Genomic DNA, 12,268 nt, shown 5'->3' with positions numbered 1-12,268 from the left:
AGTCGAGTACATGTACCAAGTTTTTGTGGCAAGAACTTAACATATCTTTATTCGAGATGTCTGAAAGGCCGCAAGAGCATGCTGTGCAAGCATCGCTGCTCGAGGATTGCTGGACACATGAAAGGTCTCCATTATGAGAGTCCAGAAATGGCGCCCAAGATCATTAGCGATGTATACCACAAGTCCTAGTAGGTCCAGCAGTGTTTTTATACTTATCCAACTCATTGGAATTGCACAAACAAACAAAAGAGACCTCCACACCATTGCTGCCCGAAACTTCTCAGCACACTACCTTTCGCAGAACGGTATGTGGCACCATCTGTACCCATGGAACCAGTGAGACAACATGCAGTGTCACATTTAATAGCTCCATGACGCTACCAAGAGATCCTTAGTGAAACCAACCTGCAATTTTCTAATACTATACTATTACTAAATAGAAAATTGCATTGTACTGTGATAGTATTACAATGCGATTGAAGCCCTTAATGTAGGACTGTAGACTGAAAACTTGCACACAGTTGCTTTTGTCATTTATTGAAACACAAGCACCATGGAGAACACTTAGGTTACAGTGGTATCCACGCGTTATGAATGTACAGGTCACAACGCACTATCACTAGAAGACACCACGTTAAGAACGAGTAGAACCCAAAGCTACCCAAAAATGCCTTATCACCTCGTCTGGACATGCCTCGCATTCAGAACACTCACATCGAGAAGACAAACACACAAGCTAGGAACAAAGATTTTTTGAGAAGTCTCTGCAGGAATGTGGGCACAGCCAGCATCGAGATGCGACACCAAGGAACAGCTGTGACAATTTTATCACAAAAAAGAGGTGCTTAGACAGTTCCGCAGTGGTCAACATCCTCTACTGGTTTGCATCGTTAGTAGCTTGCTGAATGCTGTCACTGCGTGGACGGACCCGTCAATGTAGCCAATTTAAAATCCGTTAAGAAACCTCAACGAAACACACCGACCAATTCTAGAACATTTAAAGTGACGGCACAAAAAGCACTTGTCTGATGTTTTCCACAGTTAATCTGTCCAATGAGCACCAGTGGCATCCCTAGAATACTTGCACGGGTGTTCACAAAACGTGCGTCATGTTGTGACGTTGATGCTGACTGCAGCCGCACAATTGTCGCCTTCGCTGCCTGCTATCTTTGGTGAATGGGGAAAAAACCCCGCCAAAAAAAGAGGTAAATAAAATGTAAAGAAAAGAAAAAAAAACGGAAGCCACTAAAGCTTCTTTTAAAACTCCCGCAACGGGGACTTGTGACAAGTGGCTCTGCGCTGCATCACAGGTAAAACTACGAATGACTGGGCAAGAACATCCATGCCACGTAGATGGAATGACTGAAAAAGTAAATCTGAGAAAAAAAAAAGGCAGGAGCCTGTCCAAGGCCCGCCCTGTCCTTGAATTGTGGCGTCCAAAATCTGGGTGAGGAACGCCCGTGGTCAACCACAGCTGGGAGAGGGTGTCACCACCCATGTGCTGTGGTGACAGGCTGCCAATATTAGGCAGTTCAGAGGCATGTCCAGACAAGGCGGCTCAATGGGCCTCAACTAGGGGCCTTGGCAAAAAGCGCGTACGTCAGGTCATAGGCATTGAAGCGGCACACCTGCAGCTCCTTGCGGTTGTAGTTGTGGAACTCTGTGTTGCAGCTCTCTTTCATCCCTTTGGCAGCCACAGAGAGCTGAAAAGAGCACAGAGTATACCCTGTACATCGTTCTGCCAACAACAATCTCTGGACAGAAAAATTACACTCTGCAACAGGATTTCTAGAGAGTTCTTTCCTTGCTAAATTTCTCTCCCCATCTTGCTTTTTGCCAACAAGACTGCGCTAATTCGCAATAACTAGTAACCAGGAACAAGTTACCACTAATGGTTACTTCAAACTAACTAGTTTTTGTTTTCTCTCAAGTAACTTGTAGCTGTAGCACTTACTTTTTACATGGCAATGGCAATGCTATTTTGTTACTACTACTGGAACTCATATGGTTGCATCTAAAAATGACGTTTCAGTGATGAAAAAAAAATCTTAACAAATGGTGGCAGATATTCGTCCCAAAAAGGCTATATATATTTCTCTGACAGGAATCCAAATTGACATATGGCTTATGCGACATCCTGACTTCCTGTACCTAAGCATTGTTGACCAATCTGATTTTTTCTTTGTTTACCTAAAGTACCTCGCAGGCCCATCTGTGGACATTCAGCAAGGGGAATACAATTTATTTCAGCAGGAATAATCAATAAAAATCTCAACACAGCCAGTGTAAAAAAAGTACAACAATGAAATAAAGAAGTGTTGTCCCAGCGTAAACTTTAGACCACATAAGCACAATAATACACTATTGGTATGGCACCAATGATACAATAATACAAGAAGAACAAAGCAAGAAAGCAAATCAAGAACGTCTATATACAGTAGGTGCAATATAATTATAAGATTTGCAATTCTTCACAAAAGGCAACAAAACTTGCTAAGCATGCAATGTTATCAGGAAGAGTATTCCGTACTGTTGTGACACAAAGCAGTGCTGGTGCGTTGAATGACAATGTACTGCCAAAGATGTGCATGAAGCTAGGGCTATCATTAAAGGCACACTAACGTGAAACAATAAGTTAGTTTAGACTGATAAATTATACCACAAAAACTAATGCTGTTAACTTCACTGACAGATTTATTGCTAGATGAGAAAATCAATGTCAAGACTTTCACTTTTAAACTTTCCTGCCAAAATCTCCAATGGCGACATCACGAATTTCAAAGTGTTTTTTTCATATTTTGGCCACAACAGCTCAATGAAAATTTTCTGAAACTTGGTATGTTCAGCCCCTGGCTCCCTCAGAAAACAAGGTACTTCATTTTTACCCAATAGGCACTTACGTAATCCCTAGTAGACGCTGTCAAAATCTATGATGTCACAGCGACTGGTGTGGGAACTTCATGGTGGTGTCGCCACCCATATTTTCTTTTTGCACTTTTTCTCGCTCACCAAGTGTCCCATTGTAGCAAGCTCGTGGTGAAGCACGCTGCTCTATATTGAATATTGATATTGAATAATTGATCTTATATTAAATAATTGCTTCTAGCGTAAGCATACATACTAAATAACTCGGACATGGAGAACAAGCTTAAGATGCAATTTATAACTTGGGGTGACTAAAAAATTCCAGATGTGTATCCGACATGCCAATTTATGAACTGTAAAAAGGCTTTTGTGCAAGTTCAGTCTGAGACAAACCAGAGTTTTTGAAGTATTTGTGAAGATAGCTGTGATGCGTGTACTCCAGGAAAGATTACCTGCCAAGTGCTTAAAGGACGACATGAGAGGGACAATGGAATCACTTACGACATAACAAAAGTTAGGGTTTGAATGTTTGAGGGAAAGACATAACCTCACATTAGTCTGAACTCAGGGTCATCTTATAATAATAAAGAGCCATGGGATGTCACAAGAATAGAAAGTTCCAGAGTCATGCTAAAGTTGCCGAATCCAGTCAAAGTGCGAATAATGTTGAGATGAGGTGACAATGAGTGACATGATCAGTGCTTTCGAAAAATGAAAATACGATCAGTTTGAACTTTGTTATTCACGCGCAATTCTGTTGTAAACTGGAGCAGGAGAGTGTCACAAGATAAGCCTTATCTGAATCTATGCAAGTTATGCTGATAAGTATTGCCCACGCTGTAGGTGCGCTAAACAGGTTGTGGTATTTGTTGCCAACAAGCATGAAACTATATTTATAATGCGTTAATACATTCCCGACTAACAAAATGTCTCCTAATTTGGCTGACCGCTACTCAATCTGATTTAACATCACTTCAAAACTACGCACTACGTGCAATAGGAAACTTAGGGCATGTGGTCAACACTATTGCAACTGTAAAATATTAACAGTGCCCAAACTTCACACGTATAAACTATTCCTCGAAATATTGCAGCAATTTCGGATACACAAACATTCTTTCCAAATACTATGCATAAACAACAGGCTAGAACTTCGGTAATAGTTTGATATATATACCACATAGCAGAACAAAATATGTATGAACAAAAACTGTGCAAGTTCCTGATCTTATAGACTACCGGAAAATGCCAAGCAAGCGCCTCCCCTACGGTGAAGGATAATCCGACCAGATTTGAAGGGGGGGGCGCGCTTGCTCGGTCCCGGACTGAAATTCAAGATAGCGACGGGAGAGCCACTAAAAATAAAATTGCCAATGTATGTTTCTAATGAAATGCTTTATTTACTGTTTTTATGCCCCCCTCGTCACTTTCAACCATTGAAGCAGCGACTGGTTTGACCATTATACGACCGGCCACATGACAACGGAATTTCATAAACATTACATACGCATTCAATGTACTTGTTCTTGTGGTTCTTTTTACACAAGCGATGCTCGTGTTGAAAAAAAGTGGCTGCAGGGGAGGAGGGGGAGGGGTGCGCTTGCTCAGTCACTGGCGCCTATTTAGATTCTTCCGAAAAAGGGAGGGGGGCGCTTGCTAGGGTGGGGGTGCTTGCTCGGCATTTTACGGTATCCCTTAGCTACAGACCTAAATTCTAAAATTTCTAAGCAAACATTAGAAAACCGTACGGGAATTATTACTATCGGAAGACTAAAAGTTAAACTACCAGAGATATTATTTTGCACCTGTGTTCTTTTGGCTGCAAATGATGTGCAAGCTTTATAGGATTCTTTTTGATTGCCTTTCATTAGTTTTTTAGATGCGAAGCAGCTTATGGCGGAGTTCAATCCAATGGTGGTGGTGCGCGGCGTGACCATCCTTCTGCACATGTGCATCCTCCTCCCCCTCCTCCTCCTCTACTACGCTCCCCCCACTCTAGCACGCCTCATTCTCTCCTGCGCAATGCCGCAATGAGCGCCAGCGCATGCGTGTCCCCTCGCCCCCTCTCATGCGCCTGTCGACCGCGTTCCCCATTCGCCCTGTGAGAATTAACGGCCAGGCTAGAGGGAAGAAACGCCGCGCTTAGCGTTCCTCTTCGCGTTCCATGACACTTTGAATGGATGGATGCAGCTTACGGCACGGGACTTCGCCCCAGCTTAAGAACCTGGTGAGCCAGCTCCTAAAAAAAAAAATTACACCATCTCCCGCTCAAGCGAACCATCTCCCTGCTGCTTTGCATCCAGACATGGCTCCTTTTAGTGGGAGATGGTGCAATTATTTTTTTCTTCATGAACTACGTGTAATATTTTGTATGTCTGGGCTTCAACTTTTGAAGTGCTTAGCAAGTGCTTGGCAAACTGTGTAACATTGATGTTTTGTTTTTCTGTTGCCTTAAATTTTCATGAGTTTTGCTTGTCATCTGTCTAAAACAAGTGCACTGACTGATTTTCATGTGCGCTTTTATGTTTTGTGAATGTAGTCATTCTGCAGATGCTGCTGTATGGATGGCACGGTGCAGTCGGGCAATGCTTGCCTTTAGCCGTGTCCCCTAGGAAAATTTCAATATTGTCCTAAATAAACCAATGAAGAAAGAACCACTGATTACTGCTCTTGCAGTAATAGAAAAACAATTATTTCTCAGCAGTAACTGCAGCAACTTACTTTGTTGTAACTTGTTATTACTGCAACAGTCACTTTTCTACTCCATGTAACTGTACTAATGGTTACTCTTTGCTGGTAATGTGCTCATAATTGCTGGTTCGTATGGATGGCATAAGAGGTTAAAAAGAATAAGTAAAGGATGCCCTGCGGATTTTTCACACTATCTGAAGTTACATTGCTTTAAAGGCGCAGCTCATACGTTGCCCATTTTAAAACAAAAAACTTGTATCCCAGCTTCAGCTCTTTTTTAACACCATCCTTTCACAGGGCATGCCATTGCCTATGGGCAACAAGACTGGTTTTCAAATCTTTTTTTTTTACAAATTACTCCCACAGAGGCAACCAGGTTACTGACGTTTACGGTATTGCTTCTGCGTCAGCTTACCTTGTTCGCGAACAGTGTCATCACAAACTTGCCTGGGAGAAACATCTTCAGCAGAGTAGTAACCAAGTCATGGTAGTTGTCCTGAAAGAAATTACAATGCTTTATCAGTACCACTTTGCAACAACGACTATCAATGGCTTACACATATTTTGCAATCTGCAGGACTGACTGTTCAGCTAGTTGGGCTTACATTATCACATGTTCATTCAGCACTAATTACATTGATACAAGGCTGACAAGAACAAAGCGTCTGTCATCGTCAGCCTTGCTCGCTTGTTAGCTGAATGATTGGGTTTAACATCCCATACCGACCCAGGCTGTAACAGATGCCATAGTGGAGGGCTCCATAAAATTTTGGCTACCTGGGGTTTTATTTAACCCTTGGAGGGTTGATGTTTTTCACATCCCAAAAAATGTGTATTTTTTAAATTGCTGAATTAAGTTCTTCAGACGAATCTATTTTAAGAAAAAAATTATCCAAATTTTTTTTGGGTGACCGTAAAGTGACAAAAAGTCATTTGGGTTGTTACATACACATGGCTTAGGTCGTGAGTAGCAGCAAGATAAATTCTTAAAAAATTCATCGACGATTATGATACTGCCTATGCGAATTCTGAGCGCAGCATTGTGTTAGGGCAAGGCCAACTGCGTTTGAAATTTTGGCTTTCCGCAAGGTATTGCCTTAAATCATAATTTTTGTGAAGTAGGACCCACTACGCCATTTTTTGTCTAATTGCTGATAAGCGACGTTCCCGCTATACATCTGTAAGGTATTAGGTGCACTTTGTTGATGCTGCATGTGACTGATGACGAACTATGGCTGAGCACTTTTCAGTGGGTGGGAAGCATTAAACCACACACTCGATGTGCAATTAGCATTGTGTGATGAACGGTTGTTATTTTACTCTTCTTCCATACTATATTACATAGGTTAATGAGATTCCTTGCCCGACATGATGCCTGTATAGGGTCTTCTTGGAAATTGGTTTCAAGCACCAGCGTGACTCAGTGGTACAAAACTCTACTGCCACGCAGAGGGCCCAGGGGTTCAAATCCCACTCGATCCTGGGCATTTCTTTGCCATTTTATTTTTTTATATCTATCGGTTACCTTTTCACGTCTATCAGTTACACCACTGACAGCGATGCCGCTGAACACAGGAATGAGCACCTAAGAGCTACGCTCTAAAAAAAAAACCTATAAGACTTGAAAAATTATGCGTGCAAATAAACGTCTGTGTAGTTCACAGATGAACAAAAATAAGTGCTCGAAGTGGCGTTAAGTGGAAACACTGAGGAATAAAAGCCACTTTTGATCCAGTCAGCATCGTCTCGCCACGCACGCTTTTGAGATGTCACTCTGGGTATAGATCCATCCTTTCTCTTCAGGAGGACAATGCTTTATGATCCAAGGGCTTACAGAAGATCACATGAAATTGTGTGCAGTAACTTGTTTCAAGTCCGATGATACGTAGTAAGGGAGACTACGTATAACTTCATTAATCTCTCTTAATTCGGTGAGTGATTAATGAAGATGGTCACAAAGCTCATGAACAAACATCAAAAGCAGCTTTGTGTTTCATCAGAACAGCAAGCAATGCATTTGATTGGGCTGGAGGAAGATCTGAGCTGATTGTGAAGCAAAGACCGCCAGATGGTTACGACCAGTAACAAGACTTTCCAAGGCGCTACCAACCTATGTGAACAGAATTATTCTTCATTTGGGTAGTAGGACGGATGTCATTAGAAAAATTCATAAGCCAAAGTTTTATGCTTGGTAGTTTCCAAAAAACTCACCTGCGGAGCATTGGTCTCAAAGCTCACATAGGAGTAATCTGGCTCAGGTGTGATGTGGATCGTGAAGTAATAACCCTGAAAAAAAAAAAGCAATAAATGTAACAAGCCGACTGTAGTATGAGGGACAAAGGTGCATTTCCGTTGTGTCTGTGTCAGGGTGTACAGTATACCCACAATGGCACGTTACCAGACGTGAATTACATGCAAGAAATCAAGACGAAGCAAGCGTTTTCTGCTGAACACACACACATTTATAAATTCTCAAAGCACTCGTGTTATACACAATGCAATAAAAAGGTGCTATCTATGCACTTCATGGTCCACATAAAAGGAGGAAAAGTTGATAGGCACACATCACCCTGATCCGCGGCTGGTCATGAGGAACGTTCCGAAATGAATTCCAGAGTCGTGGATGCTGTGCTCGACCTTTGAGAGTCCGGTGGAGAGGCTGCGTGTCACGAATGGCAGCCATCGCTGCACCGCAGGAAGACTGGAGTAAGTGTAGTGCTTGACTGCCCAAGACATGCGCCAACTGTTTATAGCCATAGGCTCAAGGACATCAGGCATCGGCAGGAACCAGGATTTCTCGTCTTCATGGCTGCTTCTTCCGCAGTTCCTTTTCTTCTTGCGTGCCGCTCCGGCTTCCTTGCGCTGCTCCTGCGCTTCTTTTTCTTCCCAGATGCTTGCGCCACGAGGGTTTCTCGTGTCACTCTTCTTTTTTTTCCCCGTTTGTATTTACGGTGTCTCAAGAGCGTTCTGGCGACTTCGTTGTCGTCTTCACTTATACGCATCACATGACAGTCTGGTTTCCTTCAAATCAGGTACATCTTGAGGTAACTTTTAAAAATTTAGCTTTTAACTATTTATTTACCTTTAAAACCTCTTGACCAATCTTGATTGGCAAGAAAAAGGAGGTTGCCTCTCATTTTGAGATATCTAAGAACTCATTCGCTATGATGATAAGTTGAAAGAAGTTATGGTAGACTACCTGAAGAACAGAGAATTTCCGGCACTAGCAACTGCAACCAACCAGCACTTTTACCAGAAATTAAAGTTTTCTTCCTCAGTGAGCGTACTGCTGCAAGAAGTTTTGAGTAGCCGGCCAAGCTTTTGGAGCCACTGGCAGTTATTCACCACTGCTACGAGCTCTATAAAATTATATTAGTGTTCTAGGTGTGACAACACTAACCGATAAAACTTCTGCTGCGAGCCAATACATAGAGATTACCAAAATTCGCACTGCCATACCGAGTTTCTTGATTCTTTGGACACATTGGATGCCCACAATGTAGCAAAACAGGCAATGTGGCCGCCATAAAGTTGCCATAATTCTGAATGTTGGTTTGCTTTTACGCGACTTTAAATAGCAGTTCCTGTTTATGTGGCATGGGGCTGTTTTTGATATTGTGCGACCATTAGACTGAGCAGAAAGTAAAGGGTTAGTTTGGTGGACATGTATATATGGCATCGGTGTCTTACTACTCTGGGAAACAGTCCAAAGTTTAATGGCAAGCTGTGACGACAAAATCTGTGCAACAGGTTTGCTGAACATATCGTAAGTGGCGCGAAGCTAGGAACATGAAAAAGGGCCGGAGGAAAGAGACAGAAGAGACAGAAGAGCGCCAACAGCTTCACTTGCACAGATTACCACAGTGATGTTCGAAATACAGCCAATGTGAAGTGAACTTCGCCAGCATTGCATCGAGTAGTGGTCACCAAAATTCATTTTTCAATGTTATTGATATCAGTTTATATTTTTGTATTATGCTTTGTACTGAAACATTTTCGTGGTATGTTCTGTGTCAAAAAAAAAAAAAACTTGACGCTTGAGCTTCGCCCTCAAAAATAGAACATGATAGCGTAATCAGGCCCTGTGCGCATCGGCTTCTCAATTGCAAACCTCGCTTCGGTTCTTGGTGCATGCCTGAACAGTGCCGTAAGGAAACGAACGACTGTGCATGTAACATTGACCGTTTCAAAGTATCCTAGAATGCCTTCTACAAGTACAGTTGTTAAGTGCCCACTACACCATAATTAATATTCCTTTTGCGAATCAGCGAAGGGCCCACTACGCGTCCGTAAGGCAACACGCGAACCTACGCAGCTGCTCACTTTGTTGATGCTTTTGCAGCTGATTATGATCAAGTATGCAAGGGTGCAACAGCTGCACCAATTGCGCCAGTTTGATACAATTCCGTATTTCTGTGCCAAGCTGAGCCAAAACCGTGAAATTTGTTGAAATTTCGCCACGCTGCGCCAAAATGCCGGACCAGCTTCAAAATTTTCTCAACTGCACTAACTTTAGCGGGAAATGGAAGTCGCGTTGGTCCCCTGCAGTTTGGGCATCATCATCCAATTCAATCCAATCCATATTCTAACCCTTACCCCACCGCGGAAGCAAAAAGGTTTCACCACAATGGCGAAGCAATCAATGCGATAGCAACAAATTGTAATGTTGGCTGGCAGCTAACTCTTTTGGATGCAATCTCGCGTAACTCTACAAAACGCTGGTGTAAAAGAACACGGCCGCTCCAGGGAGAGATGCTCTTTCCGCACAGCCTCTTTGCGTTGTGAGTGCAGCACGTAGACGGGGGTATACAAGCAGCATGCTGATAGCGCGCGCGCCAGCGATAGCGACCACGCCCTTGGAATCAAGGTTCAAAGTAGCTGCTCGAGCAAACACCCCCGCCCCCTCACATCTTTTCATGCTCGTTCAAGATGGGTGGGAAGTTTCCTCTCTTTTTCGATGGCAGGCCTCCTGAGCGGGGTGATGGTATTGCATGCGACCTCTGAACGGAAATGAACCGTTTTTTTTTTCACTACCCCCACTTTCTCCTGTTTTATGAATGTCCCGAATTTCGAGGTCGCCAGGTTGGCAGGTCCACATTAGCATTTGCAGCACCTGTCAAATGATTTCACAGGCGCTGCAAATGCTAATGTGGACTTCTTCATTGTTTGCACTGTGGCGTGGTTCAACACACTGCTTTTATTGAAATAGCAGTGCTCACGTGCACTGTGCACAAGTTAGTCGATGTTGAATGGCTTGTACATATCTTTGCTTTCTTTTCTAAAAGTAAGCCTTTTTTGTTATACTGCTCTAAATTTGACATTTCGGGCTAGAAAATTGATGTTCTTTTTCCCATAATCTGCTCAAAATTTGGATTTTCGTGCTCCAATAGCAACATTTCGCTGTTCCAAAAATTGCTCAAAAGTCTATTTCGGCTGTTGCACCCCCGAGTATGTCTTAGCGCTTTGTAAAGGGGTGGGCCTTTAAAACACCCACTCGTGCAATTCACTTGTTTTGACACCTGGCGCGATTTTACGCTTCTGCCACGCAATATTACATGCATTAAGGAGACTCCTTCCACTACATGACATTCATATAGCGTTTTTTTTCCCAAAGCAGTTTCAAGCAATAGCATCACTCTGTGGTAGAACACCTACTTGCTGCGCAAACGGCCTGGGTTCCATTCTCACTCGAACCGAACATTTTTTTTATTATTTATTTTATTTGCATCTTTCTCGATTTTTCGCTCACGGACAAGACGATTTTTCGCTCACAACCAATGAAGGCAACACCAGAATTTCAGCAAAACTAGCTCTTTACCGCTATCGCGTTAAAATTAGTGAGCAACTGCATACTATTGTGGTGATTTATTTCATCACTGCGATACATGTCTCCTTGCATTGATCACTGCCATAAGGTAGGTGTTCCAATTTGTCAAACCAAAACATTTTCCCAATCTTTTCTATCATATAGCAACTGAGTGCAACCACTTTCTTGCTGACATAGCACTAATCGGTGATAATCAACATTTTCACAAGGCACTAACCTACATTCTATAAATACTAGCCTGTTGGAACTTTGTTCATCGTTACTTTTATTCACTGTATTTCGTTTTTAGTTTTTACTCACTTCCCTCTGTAGTACTTTTGGCCTTGAGGGTAGTAAGTGAATGAATACATAAATATAAATAAGTGAAAGATAAATTGTTGAACTTGAATATAAAAAATTCAATATAACAAACTAAATCACCGATTTTACGGACTTCGTTATATTGATGTTTCACTGTGCATGGTCTAGTTTCAATATTCAACTGTGAGAGCATACAGTACGACACAGAACAGCAGCAGACTTACTTTCGACCAGAAAGTGTCACAAGTGTAAATGGGACGCACCGCCATGGCATGTGTTTGTAAGGTCAGAGATACAGCTCGCACAAAAGAGGAAGCAAAATGAAGAAAAACGAAGTGCAGCAATGGTGGGCACATGGCACGAGAGTTTTGTCTTCTTGCTGGAATAAAGAGCAGCATACGGAGACCCTGCTCTAGGCTCTGCAAGCATATTGTCCATTGTACTTTAAAGGGACACTAAAGAGAAACAGTAAATCGGTTCAGATCGATAAATTGTGCTCTGAGAACTCTGATGTTGTTAATTTCGCCATCATAGGTTTATTGGTGGAGGAGAAAATCAAGTTCAAAGTTGCATTTCTAAATTTTG

At 42.4% G+C, this 12,268-nt stretch overlaps 1 protein-coding gene across 1 annotated transcript in view; it reads right to left on the bottom strand.

Annotated features, from left to right (window-relative positions):
* Window positions 1-544: 544 nt before the first annotated feature.
* Window positions 545-12,268, bottom strand: part of LOC119395677 (S-adenosylmethionine decarboxylase proenzyme) — a 30,326-nt gene continuing 18,602 nt past the window's right edge. Inside the window, exons 8-10 of the mRNA XM_037662671.2 lie at window positions 7,768-7,842; window positions 5,972-6,052; window positions 545-1,703 (exon numbers count right to left, since the gene is read on the bottom strand). Coding sequence (XP_037518599.1) covers window positions 1,569-1,703; window positions 5,972-6,052; window positions 7,768-7,842 — 291 coding nt within the window. The 3' untranslated portion in view covers window positions 545-1,568. The remainder of the gene's footprint in view (window positions 1,704-5,971; window positions 6,053-7,767; window positions 7,843-12,268) is intronic.

The sequence above is a fragment of the Rhipicephalus sanguineus genome, chromosome 6, assembly GCF_013339695.2.
Source record: "Rhipicephalus sanguineus isolate Rsan-2018 chromosome 6, BIME_Rsan_1.4, whole genome shotgun sequence".
Classification (NCBI taxonomy): Eukaryota; Metazoa; Arthropoda; class Arachnida; order Ixodida; family Ixodidae; genus Rhipicephalus; species Rhipicephalus sanguineus.
Note: the sequence above shows the minus strand (reverse complement) of the source record. Positions and strands in the feature narration are given on the sequence as shown.